This window comes from Rhinoraja longicauda, chromosome 11 (assembly GCF_053455715.1).
Source record: "Rhinoraja longicauda isolate Sanriku21f chromosome 11, sRhiLon1.1, whole genome shotgun sequence".
Classification (NCBI taxonomy): Eukaryota; Metazoa; Chordata; class Chondrichthyes; order Rajiformes; family Arhynchobatidae; genus Rhinoraja; species Rhinoraja longicauda.
Window position 1 is genome coordinate 25,961,356 of NC_135963.1, and position 19,342 is coordinate 25,980,697.

Genomic DNA, 19,342 nt, shown 5'->3' on the forward strand with positions numbered 1-19,342 from the left:
TAAAGAGTTCATTGATAAAAGGTTTACAAAAATTAGAAAGAACATAACATAATATGTCAGTTAAACCATATTAAACCATATAATATGTCAGTTAAACCATATTAAACATAATTGGACAATAGCCATTAACCACATTACCAAAAATGGAAATAGAATGTTTGTAGATAGAGTCCTAAACGCATTTATATCCTTAACACTGGTAGCATTCCATCAATTAAAATAAATCATGCGAATATGGAGAATCATTATTATGTATAAATCACCAAAGATTGAATTGAATGTGTTTAATTACAGACCTTAGCATCCAATGCTCTGTAACTTTCCTTCAGGTTAAATGTAATACAATACATTCCAAATATTGGAAAGAAATTTCATACATTACTAAGACATTTTATGTTGCCTCTTGTTACATTCAGATAGAAAGGCTGTAAGACAAGTAAAATTATTCCAAAATAGGGAAAAAGAACTGAGTTCGTGAGGGTTGGTCTATTGTGTCCAATGCCTGGGACTTCTCCAAGAGAAATACTTGCCTCCAGAGACCATGTGTAAAGCTGGCACAATGCTCATTTAAAGCCATAATTTCTAGCCTCATGAAATCATGACTCCCTTTGTGGATCTGTTTTCATGTACAAATCTCCTAAAAATATGGCTAATTGCTTAATAGCAACAAATCCTCTGGCACTTCACTGTGCACACATTTTAGAAAAAGCAGAAAACTGCCCCCTACCCACAGACCTGCTGAGTATTAACAGGTTAACAATTGCACTAAATAACGATGGCAAGTCCAGATGCACAAAATAGTGGGTATGAGGGTAGGGTGGGGTAGTTGGCGTAGGGGGAGGACCAGCTGCATGCTGGGAACCAGAAGACAGACAACTGAAATAACAAAGCATCAGCAATACCCTATTATCAATATGTTTGCATCCCAAATGTTCAGATTAAATAGAGCAAATAGAGTCTAACATATGTTAATTAAAAAGGACAGTTCTGTAAAACGTCTGGAAGGATCTTAGCCAAGTCAGTTTATGATGAGCGGCAATGATATTATTTTGACAAATTATTATACGTATGAGATGATTTCATAATTTGACAGGGAATATCAAATTACTGACTCTGCACACAGATATAGAGACATTCAGCAGCCAATAATCCAGACAGACACAAAATGCTGGAGTAACTCAACGGGTCAGGCATCATCTCTGGAGAAAAGAAATAGGTGACATTTCGATAGACCCTTCTATAGATCCGAAATGTTACCTATTCCATTTCTCCAGAGATCCTGCCTGACCCGCTGAGTTACTCCAGCATATTGTGTCTACCTTCAGTGTAAACCAGCATCTGCAGTTCCTTCCCATACTAATAATCCAGACACCTGGATTGACATTCCATACATCACACTTCAAATCAATGGCAACTGTGGAACTTAAATTATTAATAATGAGAATTTGTTTAAAAGTTCTGCAATGGCAACTACAAAACTGCTAGATTTTTGTACAAATTCCTTTGGTTTACTAATAACCTTCAGGGAAAATATCTGCTCTCCTTACTACCTTGGACCTATATGCAACTCTGTCCTATATGCAGCTCCTCCAGCTTGAGTCCGTTGACATTTCTCCTCTGTCAACTATCACATCAAATGAAGGACTCAACTCAACTATACTTTAAAGTTCTTTAATACTTAGTTTAAATTCTTCCACAACTTAAAATAGTTTAGTAATTACCTCCTGGATTCAGACCCAGGTATTACCTGATGTAGAAAGACCGGTCAGGTTTACCCTGAGGGAGACTCCTCTTCTCTGAGCCTTGGGGTTGTAGTCCTCTTCTTGGTGACATTTGGTCTCAAAGGTGCAATAAATGGCAAAACCCAGGAGCAGAGAAATCCTGGGGTGCAATCCAATAACTCCCTAAAAGTGTTAACCGAAGGTTTAGGGTGGTAAAGTGGACATGGTTGCCTTCATCGGTTAGGCCATTGCATATAAAAGTTGGGAAGTAATGTTGCAGCTGTAAAAATCTTTAGTTTGGCCACATTTGGAGAATAGCATGCAGTTCTGGTTGCCACATGATAAGAAGGAATGTGGAGGTCTTGGAGAAGGTGCAGAAGCGATTCACTGAAATGTTGCGTTGATTGGAGTGTATTAGTAATTAGGAAATATTGGACAAAGTTGGATGCAAGGAACTAAAAAGTGATGGAGTAACTCAACTCGTCAGGCAGCATCTCTGGGGAGCATGGATAGGTGACGTTTTGAGTTCTCCAAGTTCTCCAGAGATGCTGCCCGACCAACTGAGATACTCCAGCACTTTGTGTCTTTTGTTTGGACAAATTTGGATTGCTTTCTCTGTGTCACCAGAGGCTGAAGGGTAATCTATCAGAAAAATATAAAATTTTGAGGGGCATAGATAGGGTAGATAGTCTGTTTTCCCATGATAGAAATATTAAATGCTAGAGAGCATAGCCTTATGGTAAATATGACAGCCAAGTTTAAGAGGCATTCAATCAGATGCATGAACAGGCAGGGAATGGAAGGACAATAGACATAAAATGCTGGAGTAACTCAGCGGGACCGGTAGCATCTCTGGAGAGAAGGAATGGGTGACGTTTTGGGACGAGACCCTTTTTCAGACTAATGTCAGAGGAGAGGGAGATACACAGTTAAGGAAGTATAAGGTGTGAAAACAGGACAAAGGGAATGGAGAACAAGGAAAATGGAGAATAGATCATTGTTAGTTGGGAGAAGGTAACAACAAAGCAGAGATAAAATGTAGTTGGAGACAGTAAGACTGGAATGGAAGGGTCTGGGCTATGTGCAGGCAGATGGGATTAGTTTAGATTGACATCATGATTGGTGCAGACATGATGAGCTAAAGGACCTGTCCTGCACCTTATAGTTCTATGTTTATACAAGTCATTGTTGCTTACATCTCCCATATCCTTTTATATGTTTCTTCCAACTTTCCAGCATGTTTCTTGGCTGTCCATGTAATTTCCTGCACACCTTCCTCACCACCATTTCTATCTGTTGGTGCCACCTTCAGGCATCATTATACACTGTGACTCCCCACATTTCTCAATAGTCCCCTGGACCTTACCATTCTCAGTATACACTACTTTTATTATAACTCCCAAAGTGTATCACTTTATGTATCAGGATTCTGAGATCAGCCATCCAAAGGTTATGCAAACAGGATGCATCTGGCCCATTGCTCACTCTTCAGTCTTCTGATTAGAAAAAACCTTGCAACCACAAAGGTGTAGGTGATCCTTAGCATTTAGACATTAGATGAATCAACAGTTTTGCTTTACTTTCCTTCTTTAAATGGGCAGGTGCTCACAATAGACCTGGCTTCTTGTGGACATTTACTTGTTGGTCACATGACTACAACTCTTTAAAAAGCCCAGAAGAAAATGCCTAGCAAAGCCTGTTTTGTACCATAACAGAGAAATAGAATGTATTGTATCATGGGTGGCAGTGTGAACTGTGAGGAAGCTGCTATGAGGTTACAGGGTGACTTGGACAGGTTGTGTGAGTGGGCGGATGCATGGCAGATGCAGTTTAATATGGATAAATGTGAGGTTATCCACTTTGGAGGTAAGAACAGGAAGGCAGATTATTATCTGAATGGTTAGGAAAAGGGGAAGTACAACGAGATCTGGGTGTCCTAGTGCATCAGTCACTGAAAGGAAGCATGCAGGTATTGCAGGCAGTGAAGAAAGCCAATGGAATGTTGGCCTTCATAACAAGGGGAGTTGAGTATAGGAGCAAAGAGGTTCTTCTGCAGTTGTACAGGGCCCTAGTAAGACCACACCTGGAGTATTGTGTGCAGTTTTGGTCTCCAAACTTGAGGAAGGACATTCTTGCTATTGAAGGAGTGCAGCGTAGGTTCACGAGGTTAATTCCCGGAATAGCGGGACTGTCGTACGTTGAAAGACTGGAACGACTGGGCTTGTATACTCTGGAATTTAGGATGAAAGGGAATCTTATTGAAACATATAAGATCATTAAGGGATTGGACACGCTAGAGGCAGGAAACATGTTCCCGATGTTGGGGGAGTCCCGAACCAGGGGCCACAGTTTAAGAATAAGAGGTAGGCCATTTAGAACAGAGATGAGGAAGAACTTTTTCACTTAGAGTTGTGAAGCTGTGGAATTCTCTGCCTCAGAAGGCAATGGAGGCGAATTCTCTGGATGCTTTCAAGAGGGTTAGATAGAGCTCTTAACGATAACGGAGTCAGGGGATATGGGGAGAAGGCAGGAACGGGGTATTGATTGTGCATGATCAGCCACAATCACGGTGAATGGCGGTGCTGGCTCGAAGGGCTGAATGGCTTACTCCTACACCTATTGTCTATTGTCTATCACCTGTGCATTGCTTTGGGAAAAAGGCAAAGTAGATCACAGCCCAGATGAATTTGAAACATCCTCTTCAGAACATTGAGACTTGTCTAAATTAGAAAAATGAACCTATAGATAGGCCAAGCAACTATCTGACAGTTCCTCAGAATCATACCTTAGTTAAGATGGCAGACCCCTCCATCAGATTCCCACTAGATACAATGACACAGTGATATGCAAGCAGATGGGGGTGGGCCTGGGAGCCCTCAACATCGACTTCACACCCATGAAATCTCATGGCGACAAGTCTAACCTGGATCAAAAGACCACCTACCATTCTCCCTCAGCACCAAAAGTAGCAAGTCATGTACTTTGGGTGAGGGAAGTTCAACACTTGTGACAGCATGTGCCTTGGTAGCACTTTGGCTGACTGAGTTAGCTAAAGCCTAAAATATAGTGTTCCCAGAGTCTACAGCAAGTATGAACTAACAGTAGGAATTAAACTACTTGACCTCATCCTTGCCAATCAATCTACCTAAAGAAGGTGCAATTATCAATGATGGCACTGGTGGAGGTAATAACTAAATCCTTGTGGAAACAAACTCCTGTCTTTCAACTCAGGCCACCCTCCGTCACAAACTATTCACTACTTAGCTTACTTTCAAAATTTAACACAGTTCATTCTGACAGTGACTTATCTTCTCTGAGCCTCCAGCTTGCAGTCCTCTTCTTGGCAACAATTGGTCCCAAGTCATCATTGTTTAGGTCTCCAATGTTCTTTTGTGTGTTTTCCCCCCCAATCTTCTTGAAAGTGCACTGTGCTTCTGTAATTCCCTGCGCACATGCAACATCTTATCTACATATGCCATGCATTGTCTATCTTACCAACTGATCAATATCATTCTGTGACTAACCTATTAACACCATTAATTTTTATGTCATTTGCAAACTCACAAATCATGCTATATTCATATTGAAATCCTCAAAGTTTAGTAATAATCCCAGTACCAATCCCTGGTGGCACACCACAGGTCACAGGCTTCCAATCAAAATAATCCTCTGCCATCACCCTCTGCTTCTATTAGCAAACTAACTTGGATCAAATTTGCTATCTTGCCTTGAATCTCATATGATCTAAATTCTGGACCATTTTCCAACATGGGACCTTGTCAATGGCCTTCCTGTAGTACCTCCACAAACAGTACAGAATAGTTGAAGTGAGCACTCCCTACACAATTCACTGAAGTTACTGATCAATCATAGCAATTTCCAAACTATTTTTCACTAAATTCAAGGCTACTTGATGCATGAGAGTACCATTTGAGAGTACCATTACTGGAACATTATCATTGTTCCAGTAATAATACTCATCTCAAAGAATTCTGGGATTAAATTCACCAAAATAAATTGGGCAGATCAATGTGGTAATTCACCATCACCTTCTCAATGACATTTAGGGACGGGAAATGTTATGCTGGTCTTATTAGCAAAGACTTTGAACACTGAATAAATGTTTTTAAAAAATCCCAAACATGTGCTCATATTTTCAACATTTTTATGTTGCACTCCAGTAATCATTCTACTTCAAGCTTTCCTGGTCTGTCAGTCCTACCATATTGCACTTTTTTAGCTGCACTTCTCTGTAGCTGGACACTATATTCTGCATTCTGCTTTATTTTTCTTGACCTGTTCTACTTGAGTTTGGCTTGATTGTATTCATGGTGTGAAATGATTTGCTTGGATTGCACATAAACTGTTTTTATTATATCTCTGTACGCAACAATAATAAACCAATACTAATATGTACAGACTATCACAACTTATACTGAAGTATATTTTTTCACATTTATGATCATTCAAGTTATTTGGGGATTAATATGTGCCTAGATAGAGGGTAATCACTTTGGTAATATACATCAATTTCTAGGTGCACATCTTTTACTTTAATCCCTCGAACCAATGCATAAATATTCTGCTACTCTGTACCTGCTCCTGACCAGCAATTCCCTGGACATCCACCAGTAATGTCCTCCTTACGGATCAGTTCATCCTCCATTTTCATCTCTGTGCTTTGAAACGTGGAAGTCAGGGATGAGTTGGATTCACTGCCAAGTCTGGGACGAGACACAAAATACTGTGGAAGCGTCACATGCAGTCCTTCAGATGTGCACCGACTATGTCAGCAGTAATATAACTCCATTCATTTGAACATGGTAGTCAACCTTCAATAAAAACATCAATAAAATATGCCACTTACCTACATTGTTTTTAAAAAATTAATTTCACATAGTCAAGATAATTACATTATTTTATTTGTCTACTTGAATTGGTTTTAAATGTCTGATTTTCAGAGACATTTGAAACCTGTCGAAAAGGCCGTCAGAATGTTCTGAGGCAGGGCTTCAGGACACACAGTCTTGTGGCCAGATCCACTTCATAGGATGACTACTGCTTCCAGACTGAGTTAATTGAAAGCATCAAGCTGCAAATAACAAGTGTGTTGCAGAACAAATATGGCGGCAACATACAGGGTGGATAAACATGATCCTCCCAAAAAACCCCAGAGCAAGCTAAACTAAGATAACATGAGGGCGATGAGGCAGACAGACCTGTGATGGCAACATAGACACAAATAATCCAGAACACATTTCTGCACAGAGATCTCAATTGCAAAGAGAACATATTTTTGCCTACATATCAGCAAGCAAAAATATGTGGAGATTCTATGAACAGTTAATTGGGATTCTTAGCATTGTGACAGCGCTCCCTCCCTTGTATGCCGCTCCGATCTCTATCACTGGCTGACAGGCCAGGTGAGGCCAATCCCCAGCATCATTGGTACCAGTTGGGTCCAATTAGCTGATATTGGTTTGGCTGCCTGAACCTCGTCAGCCTACTCCCTGTAAAACCCAGGCGTTCTAGCCAGAGGGGAGGTGAGAGAAGGAGAGAAAGAGGAAGGAAAAAGGAGAGAGGGAGAGAAAGTGGAGCACCTTCCTCCTAGCTGTGTTTGCCTGTTGCAGGTTCGAGGAAGAGTGAGCCACTGGCACACACCCGAGAACACCAGCACCAATGCGTGATCAAGACTGGGCTGCCAGGAAGGAGCCCTAGACAGCCAACCCCTCTACTGAAGTTGAGTGGCCAGGGCAAGCCTGAGATGCCAGTGCCTCTTCCTGCCCACAGACAAGGGACAGCTCTCTCACACAGGATAACCTAGAGACCACCAGCACCGCCTCTTCAAGCCCAAAGCTGAGCCGCCAGGATAAACCTGAGACCATATCTCAAGGCATGGGTGAACTGTATGGATAAGCCTCAGATCACCATGCCTCCTTCTTCGAAGACTAGGACTGAGCTGCCAAGATTGCCAGCGCCACCGCACATGCTGCCTTTACGGTAAGGGACAGTGCCCCCATGTGGTCCTGGACATTCTTACCTCTGTAAATAAAATATATACACGAGTTCACCCTATTGCAAGTGTCGGTGTGGTCATTGCCAAATGCGGTGTCATCTGCGATGCCACAGCATCCAAAAGGTTGTAGGCCACATTTACTGTGCAGATTTGAACAGTGTAGCAGGGGTGAAAGGACTATTCCAATCTGCACTAATAATCATTCCATCACAGATTAACAGGACAGGTTTCTGAAGTGAAATCTAAAGTATTTAGCTCAAAGAAATACTCCAATATATTGATTGTACTCAGAGATACAGAGCACTTTGTGTTATAATGCAAATATAATCATAAATCATCAGATTAACACATTCATATTTAGGAGCCCTATTAAAATTGTTATATCTTTCATTTTATCATTTAGTGCATGCGAAAGAAAAAGTGAGTTACTTAAAAATACCAGGGATTGTTGCATTTGATTTGGTCAATATTTATTCCTTAACTAACACAATCAAAAGCATCTCAATGGGTAATTTTCCATTCCCATTCTAGTCATTCGCAAAGTAACTTTCACTACCATCCAAACCACTCACCAAACCATTATTCGTTGTTAAATGTTTTGGACTATTCTGATCTCATGCAAGACATTCTACTAATGCAAGATATTCCATAATTTTACTCAGTTTTTTATGAACAAACATTGTTCCAATTTAATTTTAAGTCAGAGTATCTCAACTCAGAATTGATTATACTTTATTACACACTATGGTATCTGCATATAGTTATATATTACACAAAATTCTCTTTACAATTCAAATGGTGAAAATGTTATGGATTAGATGTATATTTCAGTCTTTTCTCGTGAACCACAATAGATGTTTAAAAAGATTTGGGGAGGAAAAAAAGTCACATTTATAAGTGAAGCTTTATTTCACAATAAAAAACGAATTGGCTGCAGTGTAATTTCTCAAGATTTTACAAGTGGGCTTTCTATATTAGTTCTAGACTAGAATATATACCATACTTGTGGAATTCCCAGAAAAACCTAGAACAAGTAAATAAGTTACAAGAACACAAGTACAACTTGGAGTTACATTAAGTGATATCTTTGTTGACAGAATGCAGCACAGAGCATGTATATTACAAAAAGTTTAAAAGACGCAAAATGAAATAGGGCTGTAACAAAGCTTTCAGAGCATCGAAGCATCAGCAGACTGTTTGCTGCTTTTTGTCAGTTCATTGCTTTAATTATCCCTAGTGTGCGATTAGTCAGGTCCTTTACCAAGGCAGAGTCATTCTTTTTCTGTGGTCAGAATGGATGACTGAAAGCTTTGGTAAATTTCTCATTTTCTTTTAAATTAATAAAGCTTTGAAACTCAACTAGCCATTGTTACAGTAACAAACAATATTTTAAGTTCTCAGACTGTTGCAACATCCTCAACTTTTACATTACAACAGGAATCCACATCATATCTGTAATTAAATTAAAATGAAAAAATAAACTAAAATTCTAAATTTATTTAAAATAGTTTCAGACATTGTAGCAGCATCACCAGTAATATTCCACAGTTGAATCATCTGGGATTAACTCCCTCAACAAGATATTGTTATGTTTACAAAGTGCCAAAAATCACAGGACTCCAGCAGCAAGTTACATTGCTTCCATAAAGCTTTAATTACGACACAAAACATGTACACAAATTACTTACAAGTCAGGGGGGCAGGCAGCTTATGCCGTAAATTCCCTGATACATTTCCCTCTATTAAATGACCCCATCCTATGACAGGAAGTCATTTAAAAAATCAAAACCTCATAGTATGGCAACACATGAGAGCACGTATTCTTTTATCCTCTCAAAAATGTGTGCAGACACAAGCCCGTTTGATACTTTAAAAACATATCTTTCACACTAGAATGTATTTTTACAGAAGAAAATGGTGCAAACATGTGTTGAAGATTTTAGGAAGCATGCTAATAAGGAGTGACACTTCAACATAAATAATCAGTTTCAGTACTCAGCTGCATACTCTGTACCATGAAGACCTCTGCACAGTAATGTGAACTCCTTAACAATGTCCTTTACTCTTCTCTTATTTACTCGATCTCTGTAAAATAATGAAAGTGAAATGTTACATTTTACAAATTTATTTCAAAAACACAAGAAACAATCTATAATATATTAATCTGTTCATGGCTGTACAGAATTGCTGTCCAGCTTTGACTTCCCATCTCATGACTGTGGCACACATTACCCCAGTGAACATTGGAATGAAGTCATGTTAAAAATCAAAGGCTGGTAACTTTAGTTTTAAGCCTGATATTATTACCTTACCGAATACATTCATTATAACACCACAGCTTTGTTATTACTTTTCATAATTGCCTTTAGTTTGCTGGAGGATCACTTTCAGTTAAATTACATAAACTCCACTTGAAGTAGTTATAAAATATTGAAGGAAAACATCCAAAAACAATAAATCGCTATCAGTTTGGAGCTTGAAATCCATGTTTGAAAGAGATAATAGATAATAGCAATACACCTTTGTATTCTCTCTTCCAATTCCATGCATGATTGTCCTTTTAATCTCTTTTTCGAATGAAACTGAACACAAGCCCAGTGAATAGCAAATGTTAAGCAAAAAACATCTCTAGGTGCTGTATACCTGATATAAAGGCAGAGGATGCTGGAAATATTCAGTGGGGCAGGTAATTAAACAGTTAACACTTCAGGTTGATGGACTTGCATCATATTTCTTACATCCAGGTCTTCAAAGGAGAACATACAAACTCCACATTAACAGCAGCTGAGGTCATGTTCGTTCAGATCACAGGAGATGTCCAGCAGCAGCATTCAATGCTGTGCCACTGTGCCCTTCAGTGCATGAAATTAACCAATCTTGATAAAAGGCCAATAATCCAAAACATCAACTTGGTCTCCTTTCTGCACAGATTTTACTTGACTTGCTGAGTATTTCCAGCATTCTGTTTGTATCTCAAAAAAAATAGCACCCCATCTTCCCACTAAGAATTTTATAGCCTTCTAGAAGCAACTCTTTGTTCAATTATTTCAGATAATGAGCATACTAGCAATCTCTGTTTTCATGTCAGATTTCCAGCATCCATAAAATCTTCTTTTGGTGCTATGGAATTTGTTCCTGACGGACAGGAAGCAGCATGCGAGGCTGGGAAAGCACATCTCGGGCCCGCTGACCCTCAGCATAGGAGCACCGCAAGGCAGTGTACTCCCCCCTCTCCTTTACTCTCTCTACACCAACGACTGCACCTCCACAGACTCCTCTGTCAAGCTCCTGAAGTTTGCCGATGACACTACCCTGATTGGACTGATCCAGGATGGGGAGGAATCTGCCTACAGATGGGAAGTGACACAGCTGGCGTCCTGGTGCCATCGCAACAAACCTGGAGCTCAATGCTCTCAAGACAGTGGAACTAATTGTAGACTTTCAAAGCGATCCCCCTCTCCTCCCCCCACTCACCATCAACAACACCATAGTTACATCTGTGGAGTCATTTAAGTTCCTTGGAACCATCATCTCCAGGGACCTTAAATGGGGGGCCACCATCGACTCCACAGTCAAAAAGGCCCAACAGCGGATGTACTTCCTGCGGCAACTGAAGAAACACAATCTGCCACAGGCAATGATGATCCAATTCTATACTGCTATCATTGAGTCCGTCCTCACCTTCTCCATCATGGTCTGGTTTGGCTTAGCCACTAGGCACGACATCCCTAGGCTGCAACGGATTGTTCGCACAGCTGAGAAGGTTGTTGGCTGCATCCTTCCCCCCCATTAACAAACTGTACACTGCAAGGGCCAGGAAGCGAGCGGGCAAGATCATCTCTGACCCCTAGCCACAAACTCTTTGAAGCACTTCCCTCTGGAAGGCGACTCCGGACTGTCAAAGCAGCCACAACCAGACATAAAAACAGCTTTTTGCCATGAGTGATAGTTCTACTCAATAACCAAAGTCTGTAGTCTCTTTTTTGCTCTGGTTTATTTTCACCCACATGTTTAGACCGTAATGGTGTATCCTTATTGTTTTGATGTGTTTATGCTTTATTCTTAATTGGCGGCTCCCAAGGGTCGGGCCATACCACTACCGACCCCTCGGCACGGGAATGGACCAGTCCAGGGGGGGCGGTCCTGTACTAGGTATATAAGGACAAGGTTTTGGGCGCGAAGCCATTCCAGCAGACTCGACCAGTCTGATAACTGAGAAATAAACCGAACGCCCCAAAATACCCGGCTCCTTGCCTTTATTTCGGGCCTCTCTCGACGCGCCACAAACTGTATGTTTGTGTTGTCATTTGTGAGCGGAGCACCAAGGCACATTCCTTGTATCTGCATACTTGCCCAATAAACTTATTCATTCATTCATTCATTCATTCGTTTATTTAGCCATATTGAGAAGGCTGGCACCTGCTGTGAAGGCTGGCACCTGCTGTGAAGGCAGGATTGCCTGTCCTTCTCTACTGCTGTATTAAATCTTTGCTTCACTACAAGGAACATTACAGTACATCTGTTATTTTCATAGGAGTTGCACATTTCTGTACATTATAATTGTTTTTTGTTAATTTTGTACACAATGTTTTATTTAGGGGACAAATAGAAACATTTTTGCAGCACAGAAATAGGCTCTTAAGCCCAACTTGTCCAGGCCAACTCAGATGCCCTATTTAATCTAGTGCGATTTTCCAACATTTAGCCAAGATCATTCTAAACCATTTCCATCCATGTATCTGTGCAATTAGCTTTTCAATCTTGTTATTATAACTGCCCCTAAACCTCTGGTTCTTGATTCCCCTACCTTGGGGAAAAAAAACTGTGCATTCACTCTATCGATTCACTCTATCGATTCTCCTCATGATTTTATACATCTCTATATTCATTCCTTGGAACACTTCTCAGCCTCCTGTGTTCCAAAGAATGAAGTCTTAGTCTGCCAAACCTCTCCCAACAGCTTTGGACCTTAAATCCTGGCAACATCCTTGTAAATCTTCTCTGGATTCTTTCCAGCTTAATGGCATCTTTCCTATGGCAGGGTGACCACAACGGAACAAGTGTGGCTTCATCAATGTCTTACACAACTGTAATATTACGTCGCAATCTTTATACTCAATTTCCTGATTGATGAAGGCCAGTGTACCAACAGCCTCCTTCAACACCCTAGTACCTGTGACACCACTTTCAAGGAATTATGTACTTGTACACCTAGACCCCTCTGCTCTACAACACTCCCCAGGGGCCTGCTGTTCACTGTGAAGGTCCAGCCCTGGTTTGACTTCCCAAAATACAATACCTCACACCTTTCTGAATTAAATGCATTTGAAATTCATCAGCCCATTTGCCCAGATAATTCGAGATTCCACTGTAATTCTTGATAACGATTCTCACTGTCTACAATTCCACCTATTTTAGAGTCAACTGAAAACCTACTAACAATGCCTTTTATATTCTCATCCAAATTGTTGATATAATTGAAAAAAAGAGCAATGGGCCCACACCGATCCCCGAGGCATACTAGTCATAGGCCTCCAATGGGACTATATTAGATGGGAAAAACAACCTTCCACCATCACTCACTGTTTCCTACCATGAAACCAATACTCTATCCAGTCAGTGAGGTATCCTCTGGATCCCATGAAATTTAACCTTCCAGAGCAGCCTACCATGTCCTCTGAGCCTTATCCAATACCTTGCTAAAGTCCATATTGACTACATCTATAGTCCTGTCATCAACCTTCTTGGTTATTTCTTTAAAAAATTCACATCAAATTTATGAGTCACGATCTCCCATGCAGAAAACCATGCTGACCATCTCCAATTAACCCTTGTCTTTTAGTTTGGTTTAGAGATACAGCACGAAAACAGGCCCTTCGGCCCACCAAGTCCGCACCACCAGCGATCCCTGCACATTTTACACTATCCTACACATACTAGGGACAATTTACACTTATACCAAGCTAATTAACCTACAAACCTGTACATCTTTGAAGTGTGGGAGGAAACTGAAGATTTCAGAGAAAACCTACGGGGTCATGGGGAAAATGTACAAACTCTGTACAGACAGCACTCATAGTTGGGATCGAACCCGGGTCTCGGGCACTGCAGGCGCTATAAGGCAGCAACTTTACCGCTATGCCACCGCGTCGCCTGTGTGTTTCCAAATGCACATATATCTTTTCCCTCAGAATCCTCTCCAGTAACTTTCCAACCACAGATTATAGGTTTACTGGTCTATGTTCCCAGGATTATCTTTGCAGCCCTTCATAAACAGAAGCACATCAGCCACCCTCCAGTCATCCGGCACCTCACCTGTATCTAACAATGATTCATATATCTCAACCAGGACTCCTGCAATTTCCTCTCTGTCTTCCCATAGTGTCCCTGCATATATCCGATGAGGCCCAAATTTATATACCTTCATATGTCTCAGGACGTCCAACAGCTCCTCGGCTGTACTACTGACTGTCACAAGACATCTCCATTAACTGACCTATCCTTAATTATCCTTAATGTCTTTCTTTGTGGTAAAAACAGAGAAATATTTATTGAGGACTATGGCTCCATGCATAGATGACCACTGGTTTCTGAGGGGCCCAATTCTCTCTCTAGTTATTATTTTACCCTTAATAAACATTTTTTTGGGGATTCTTCTTAATCTTAATGGCCAGAGGCATTTCATGCCCCCGTTTTATCCTCCTAACTTCCTTCTTCAATCCTCTATACTCCTCCAGCGTTGCACTTGATCCAAGCTGCCCATGCCTGCCCCCTTTTTTCCTGACCAGAGCTTCAATTTCTCATCATCAGGGTGCCTTATTGCCACCTGCCGTGCCCTTCATGCATTCTTCAATTCCAAATTGAAGATGCATTTCTACGGAAAAGTCACCTTCCTAGCATAAAGACAACAAAACTGCTGCAATGCTTTTACAGTGAAGACTGCTCATATGAATGTAAGTATATATGCTCAGAAAATTCAAGCCATATTTCCAATGAATGAAAAGGCATTTAGCATTCTTAGAAAGCTTGGGCTCACTGCCCCATTGCCCATCAACAAACATGTACTAAAAGTGAAAATCTGGTTTACAGTACACAAAGTGCTTCTTTGGAGACAGAATCATCTTTTGTGAAACATTTGTTGAATTAAATGTTTAAATGGAATTGGATCAATTCCAAGTATTGTCAATTGCAATACAATTGACTATCTACCCACTTTGCATACAAAGTACTGAACATATCACAGGCACCATGACAACGAGTTTTGATATGAATAAAAACATCTCTCGTAGCACTTTGTACAGTGTTTATATGAAAGCCATATTTAAAAAAATGAAATTCTTCAAAATAAAAAGAAACAAGTTACTTTGGCAAACATCCCACAGGTGGATGGATTGACCTTTACCAGTATAACAGTAAGAGCAAAATGCATGAATTTTCTAATCCATTTACAAATTGAACAAGTATATTAAATATACAGTAAACCCTCATTATAATGGACTATTGGGGGGGGGGGGAGGAGAATGGTGTCGCTTATCACCAATTGTCTCCTATTATCATTGTATGTAGCTGGAGTAACTCAGCAAGACAGGCAGCATCTCTGGGGAGAAGGAATGGGTGACGTTTTGGGTCGAGACCCTTCTATCATTGCATGTAGTACAAACAAACAAAAGCAGATGATGGTTAATGCACAAAAGGACGCAAAGTGCTGGAGTAACTCAGCGGGTCAGGCAGCATCTCTGAAGAACATGGATTGTGACTTTTCTTCAGACTCATTCAGCCTGTTGAGTTACGCCAACACTTTGTGTCTTTTCACCTTAAAGCCAGGTGCCAATGCCGCTGGTCTGCACCAGTGAGCCCTTCTTCACGCACCGCACAGTCCAGTTGACGTGGCTGTAGTTGACGTGTCCCCTGGATGGCAGTGCTTTCTTCAGGCCACTGCCATCGGCAAGATGTGCTCAGTCACCGTGAAACTCCCTCTCCTCTCACCAGTTGTCGCTCTTTCCCGTCAGCCAGTCGCCGACATCTTCCAAGGAGGAGTACATCGGCGACTCCGCGGGATGAGGAGGAGGTGGCGCCGGTGAAGGGGAGGAGGCCAAGTGGGCAGTGCAACAGGAGAAGGTGGTGGTAGGTAGAAGAGGTGGAGTGGGGAGCGGACAATGCGCCTCCAACAGGAAGAGGCGGCAGCTGGTAAGAGGGAAAGGAGCCTGCGCGTCCTGTCTGTGTCCTCTGGCTACAACGTGAGTCGCAACAACAGTCGCGTCAATCGGACCATGCGGTGGGTAAAGAAGGGGCTTGCTGGTGCACCTTGCAACCTGGGGGTGGCGTCAGCAGGTCCATCCGCTATAACTGAAATCCATTAGAAAGGGGTCTGTTAAAATGAGGATTTACTGTATTGGGCAGTTTAAAACAAAGTTAGTGCAATATTTACCCAACCAGTTTCTTTGCAATATACTCTCATTGAAAGTCACTGGAGGAGCCTAATTTGTGACATCGGGTAAAATGAATTTCATGAGTTACCTAATTTTGGGAATTGTCTTTGGGAAATACAAACTATTTTGACTCAAAATACATAAGCTTACAAAAAAAGGCTTACAAAAAAACGAAGATATTATAAAACAATTTTTTATTTCCCAATAAGTTAGCTTTGCCCCATGCATTTTGAAGATACATACCTTAAAATTTGTTGACTAAATGTTTCTTTTTGTCCTTGAGTAAGGCGGCTTGATGGAAAATTCTGTTGCTGCATCACTTCCTTTAACCAAATGCTCAAATAGGTAACACAATGCTTGTTCAAAGCAAACAGTATCTCAGCAAAGTGATCCATTAAATTCCTTGGGGCTTGTCCACCAATAGCCTGGCCAACATGAACAACAAAGTTAATACTATCAATGAAGGGATTAAAAAGGACCTCTACTAAAATGCATCACTTTAGAGCTCCAACTACAATTATAATTGAGCATTTTAAAAGGTACAACAAGATCTCAAAAGTTAGTGTGTGGCCAGGTTAGTTTTACTTGTGGGTGAGTGAGCTAGTGAGAGGAGGAGCAGTGTAGAAGATTTTAAAAGCACGTCAATGTCCCAGTGTGACTGCTACCAGTGCTGTATAATAGGAAGGCAACCACTAATGGAGTGGCCTGTTGGGAGTGGCTGTGTTGGAGAGGCTGTTTGTTGAGATGAGGTGAGGTTCTATGTCTGAGCGTAAGTGCTGAGGCTTTGGCTCGTGAGGTGTCTGCAAGGAGGCAGAGAAGAGGTTGACAGCAAGATTAGAACGCACTACTCCTGGTATGCTCCTCCTGCAGGATGTGGGAAGTTAGGGAAACTTCCAGCATCTCTGAGGACTTCACCTGCAGGAAGTGCATCCAGCTGCAGCACCTGACTGACCACATGGGAGAAATGGAGCTGCGGGTTGGATTTCGGGTTCTCGATTCCACTACTATGGGTAAAAGACTGTGCATTTACACTATTTATTCCTGTCATGATTTTATACACCTCTATAAAATCACCCCTCATCCACCTGTGCTCCAAGGAATAAAGTCCTAGCCTGCTCAACCTTTCCATATAGCTCAGGCTATATAGTCCTGGCAACATCCCCATAAATCTGCACCCTTTCCAGCTTAACAACATCTTTCCTATAACAGGGTGACCAAAACTGAACACTATACTCTAAATGTGGCCCTACCAATGTCATGTACAACTTTAAAAACTTTATAGATGTCCCAACATCTATACTCAATATATAGGAAGGAACTGCAGATGCTGGTTTACACCGAAGGTAGACACAAAATGCTGGAGTAACTCAGCACGAGGGCAGCATCTCTGGAGAGAAGGAATGGGTGACGTTTTGGGTCGATACCCTTCTTCAGTCTGAGTGTCAGTGGAGAGGGAATCAGGTATCAAATGGGACGAAGATCAAGGAAAATGTAGAATGATGAACAATGATCCATTCTACATTTGCCTTGACTTTCGTCCCCTTTGATCTCTCGTTTTCACACCTTACCCTTCCTGGTCTCTATTCGCAAGACACAATCTCCCACATACAAAACTGTGCTGACTTTCCCTAATCAGCCCTTGTCCATCTAAATGCATATATATCTTATCCCTCAGAATACCATCCAGAAAATGTTTCTCACTGTACTTCCCAGGTTTTTCCCTGCAGCCCTTCTTAAATAGCATAACATTTGCCACCATCCAGTCTTCCTGCACCTCACCCGTATTTAATGATGACTTGTAAATCTCAGCCGGGGTACCTGCAATTTCCACTCTCCTACAGTAGGTAGATAGGGGGTGAAGGTGGCTTTTGGTGCGTTGGCTTTCTTCAGTCAGGAAATTGAGTATAGAAGTTTGGATGTTATGTTACAGTTATACATGATGCTGGCGAGGCCGCATCTGGAGTAATGTGTTCAGTATAAGAGTATAGAGAAAGGTTGGGCAGGCTAGGACTTTATTCCCTGGAGTTCAGGAGGCTGGGGGTGGTCATATAGCAGTGTATAAAAGAATTAATAGGAACCCAAGGGCATCCTTTTCCAGGGTATATGGAACAAGCCACCAGAGGATGTAGTTGAGGCAAGTACAATAACAACATCTAACAGATACTTGGACAGCTACATGGATAGGAAAGATTTGGAGGTGTATGCAGGCAAATGGGAACTCGATTAAATGGGGCATCTTGGTCAGCATGGATGAATTGGGCTGAAGGGCCTATTTCCATGCTGCCTGCCTTTCCGACTCTCTATGACTATAAATGTGGCAGCACACCATACCTGCAAATATATCAATGAGAAAGAAAAGAATGATCTTGGGTAAGTGAGGATAACAAGGGGGAAACCCCGTTATGGCAATTGTATTTCATTCTTTACCTCTACAAATGCACATTCATAAATATTATTTCAACTGACTTCATTGCTGGGATTTTCTACACATTTTCTTCACCAAATCAATAGCAGAGAAAGCTTGAATACTTTATGTTTGCTCTCCTGTGCATTGAAATATGGGCTAAAGGCCCAATTTAGTTTGTTGTGCACTAATGAATCATGAATGATTACAGCTTAGAAAGGAAGCCTTATCAAAGTGCCAATTCTCTACCAGGACTGTCCATTACTTATCCCACCATCTTGATATGTGCGAAATGATGCACTTTGGAAGGACTCATCAGAGTAGAACATACAAAATGAATTGTAGGAACGGAGGGACCTTGGTGTTTAAGTGCAAGGATTCTGGAAGGTGGCAGAGCAAGCAGATCAGATGAAAGTGTATAGAATACTAGCTTTTACTAGCAGAGGCAGAGAATAGATGAGCAAGAATGGTATAATACAACTTTATACAATTTCTTCAGCCAGAGTATCTGTTGTACACTTTCTTAGTGGAAGGCTGAAGTGGGTACTCCCTGTACACACATGACTGTGGGGCCAGGTTCAGCTCAAACTCCATCATCAAGTTTGCTGATGACACTGTGGTGGTGGGCCGGATCTCCAACAACGATGAGAAGGCCTACCGGGAGGAGGTGGCTGATCTGGCACTCTGGTGTCAGGACAATAGCCTCCTCTTGAATGTCACTAAAACAAAGGAGCTGATTGTGGACTTCAAAAGGGCTAAACATCCAAGGACA

General features: G+C 41.4%; 1 protein-coding gene across 6 annotated transcripts in view; it reads right to left on the reverse strand.

Moving 5' to 3' along the window:
* Positions 1-6,842: 6,842 nt before the first annotated feature.
* The window catches only part of ipo13b (importin 13b), a 90,851-nt gene continuing 78,351 nt past the window's right edge, over positions 6,843-19,342 (reverse strand). For 5 of the 6 annotated variants that reach the window (XM_078408502.1, XM_078408500.1, XM_078408501.1 and 2 more), the window contains exons 20-21: positions 16,410-16,591; positions 6,845-9,822 (exon numbers count right to left, since the gene is read on the reverse strand). In XM_078408502.1, the coding sequence (XP_078264628.1) occupies positions 9,726-9,822; positions 16,410-16,591 (279 nt within the window). In that variant the 3' untranslated portion in view covers positions 6,845-9,725. Of the gene's footprint in view, positions 9,823-16,409; positions 16,592-19,342 lie in introns of all 6 variants that reach the window. The other variant, XM_078408503.1, reaches the window with a different exon arrangement.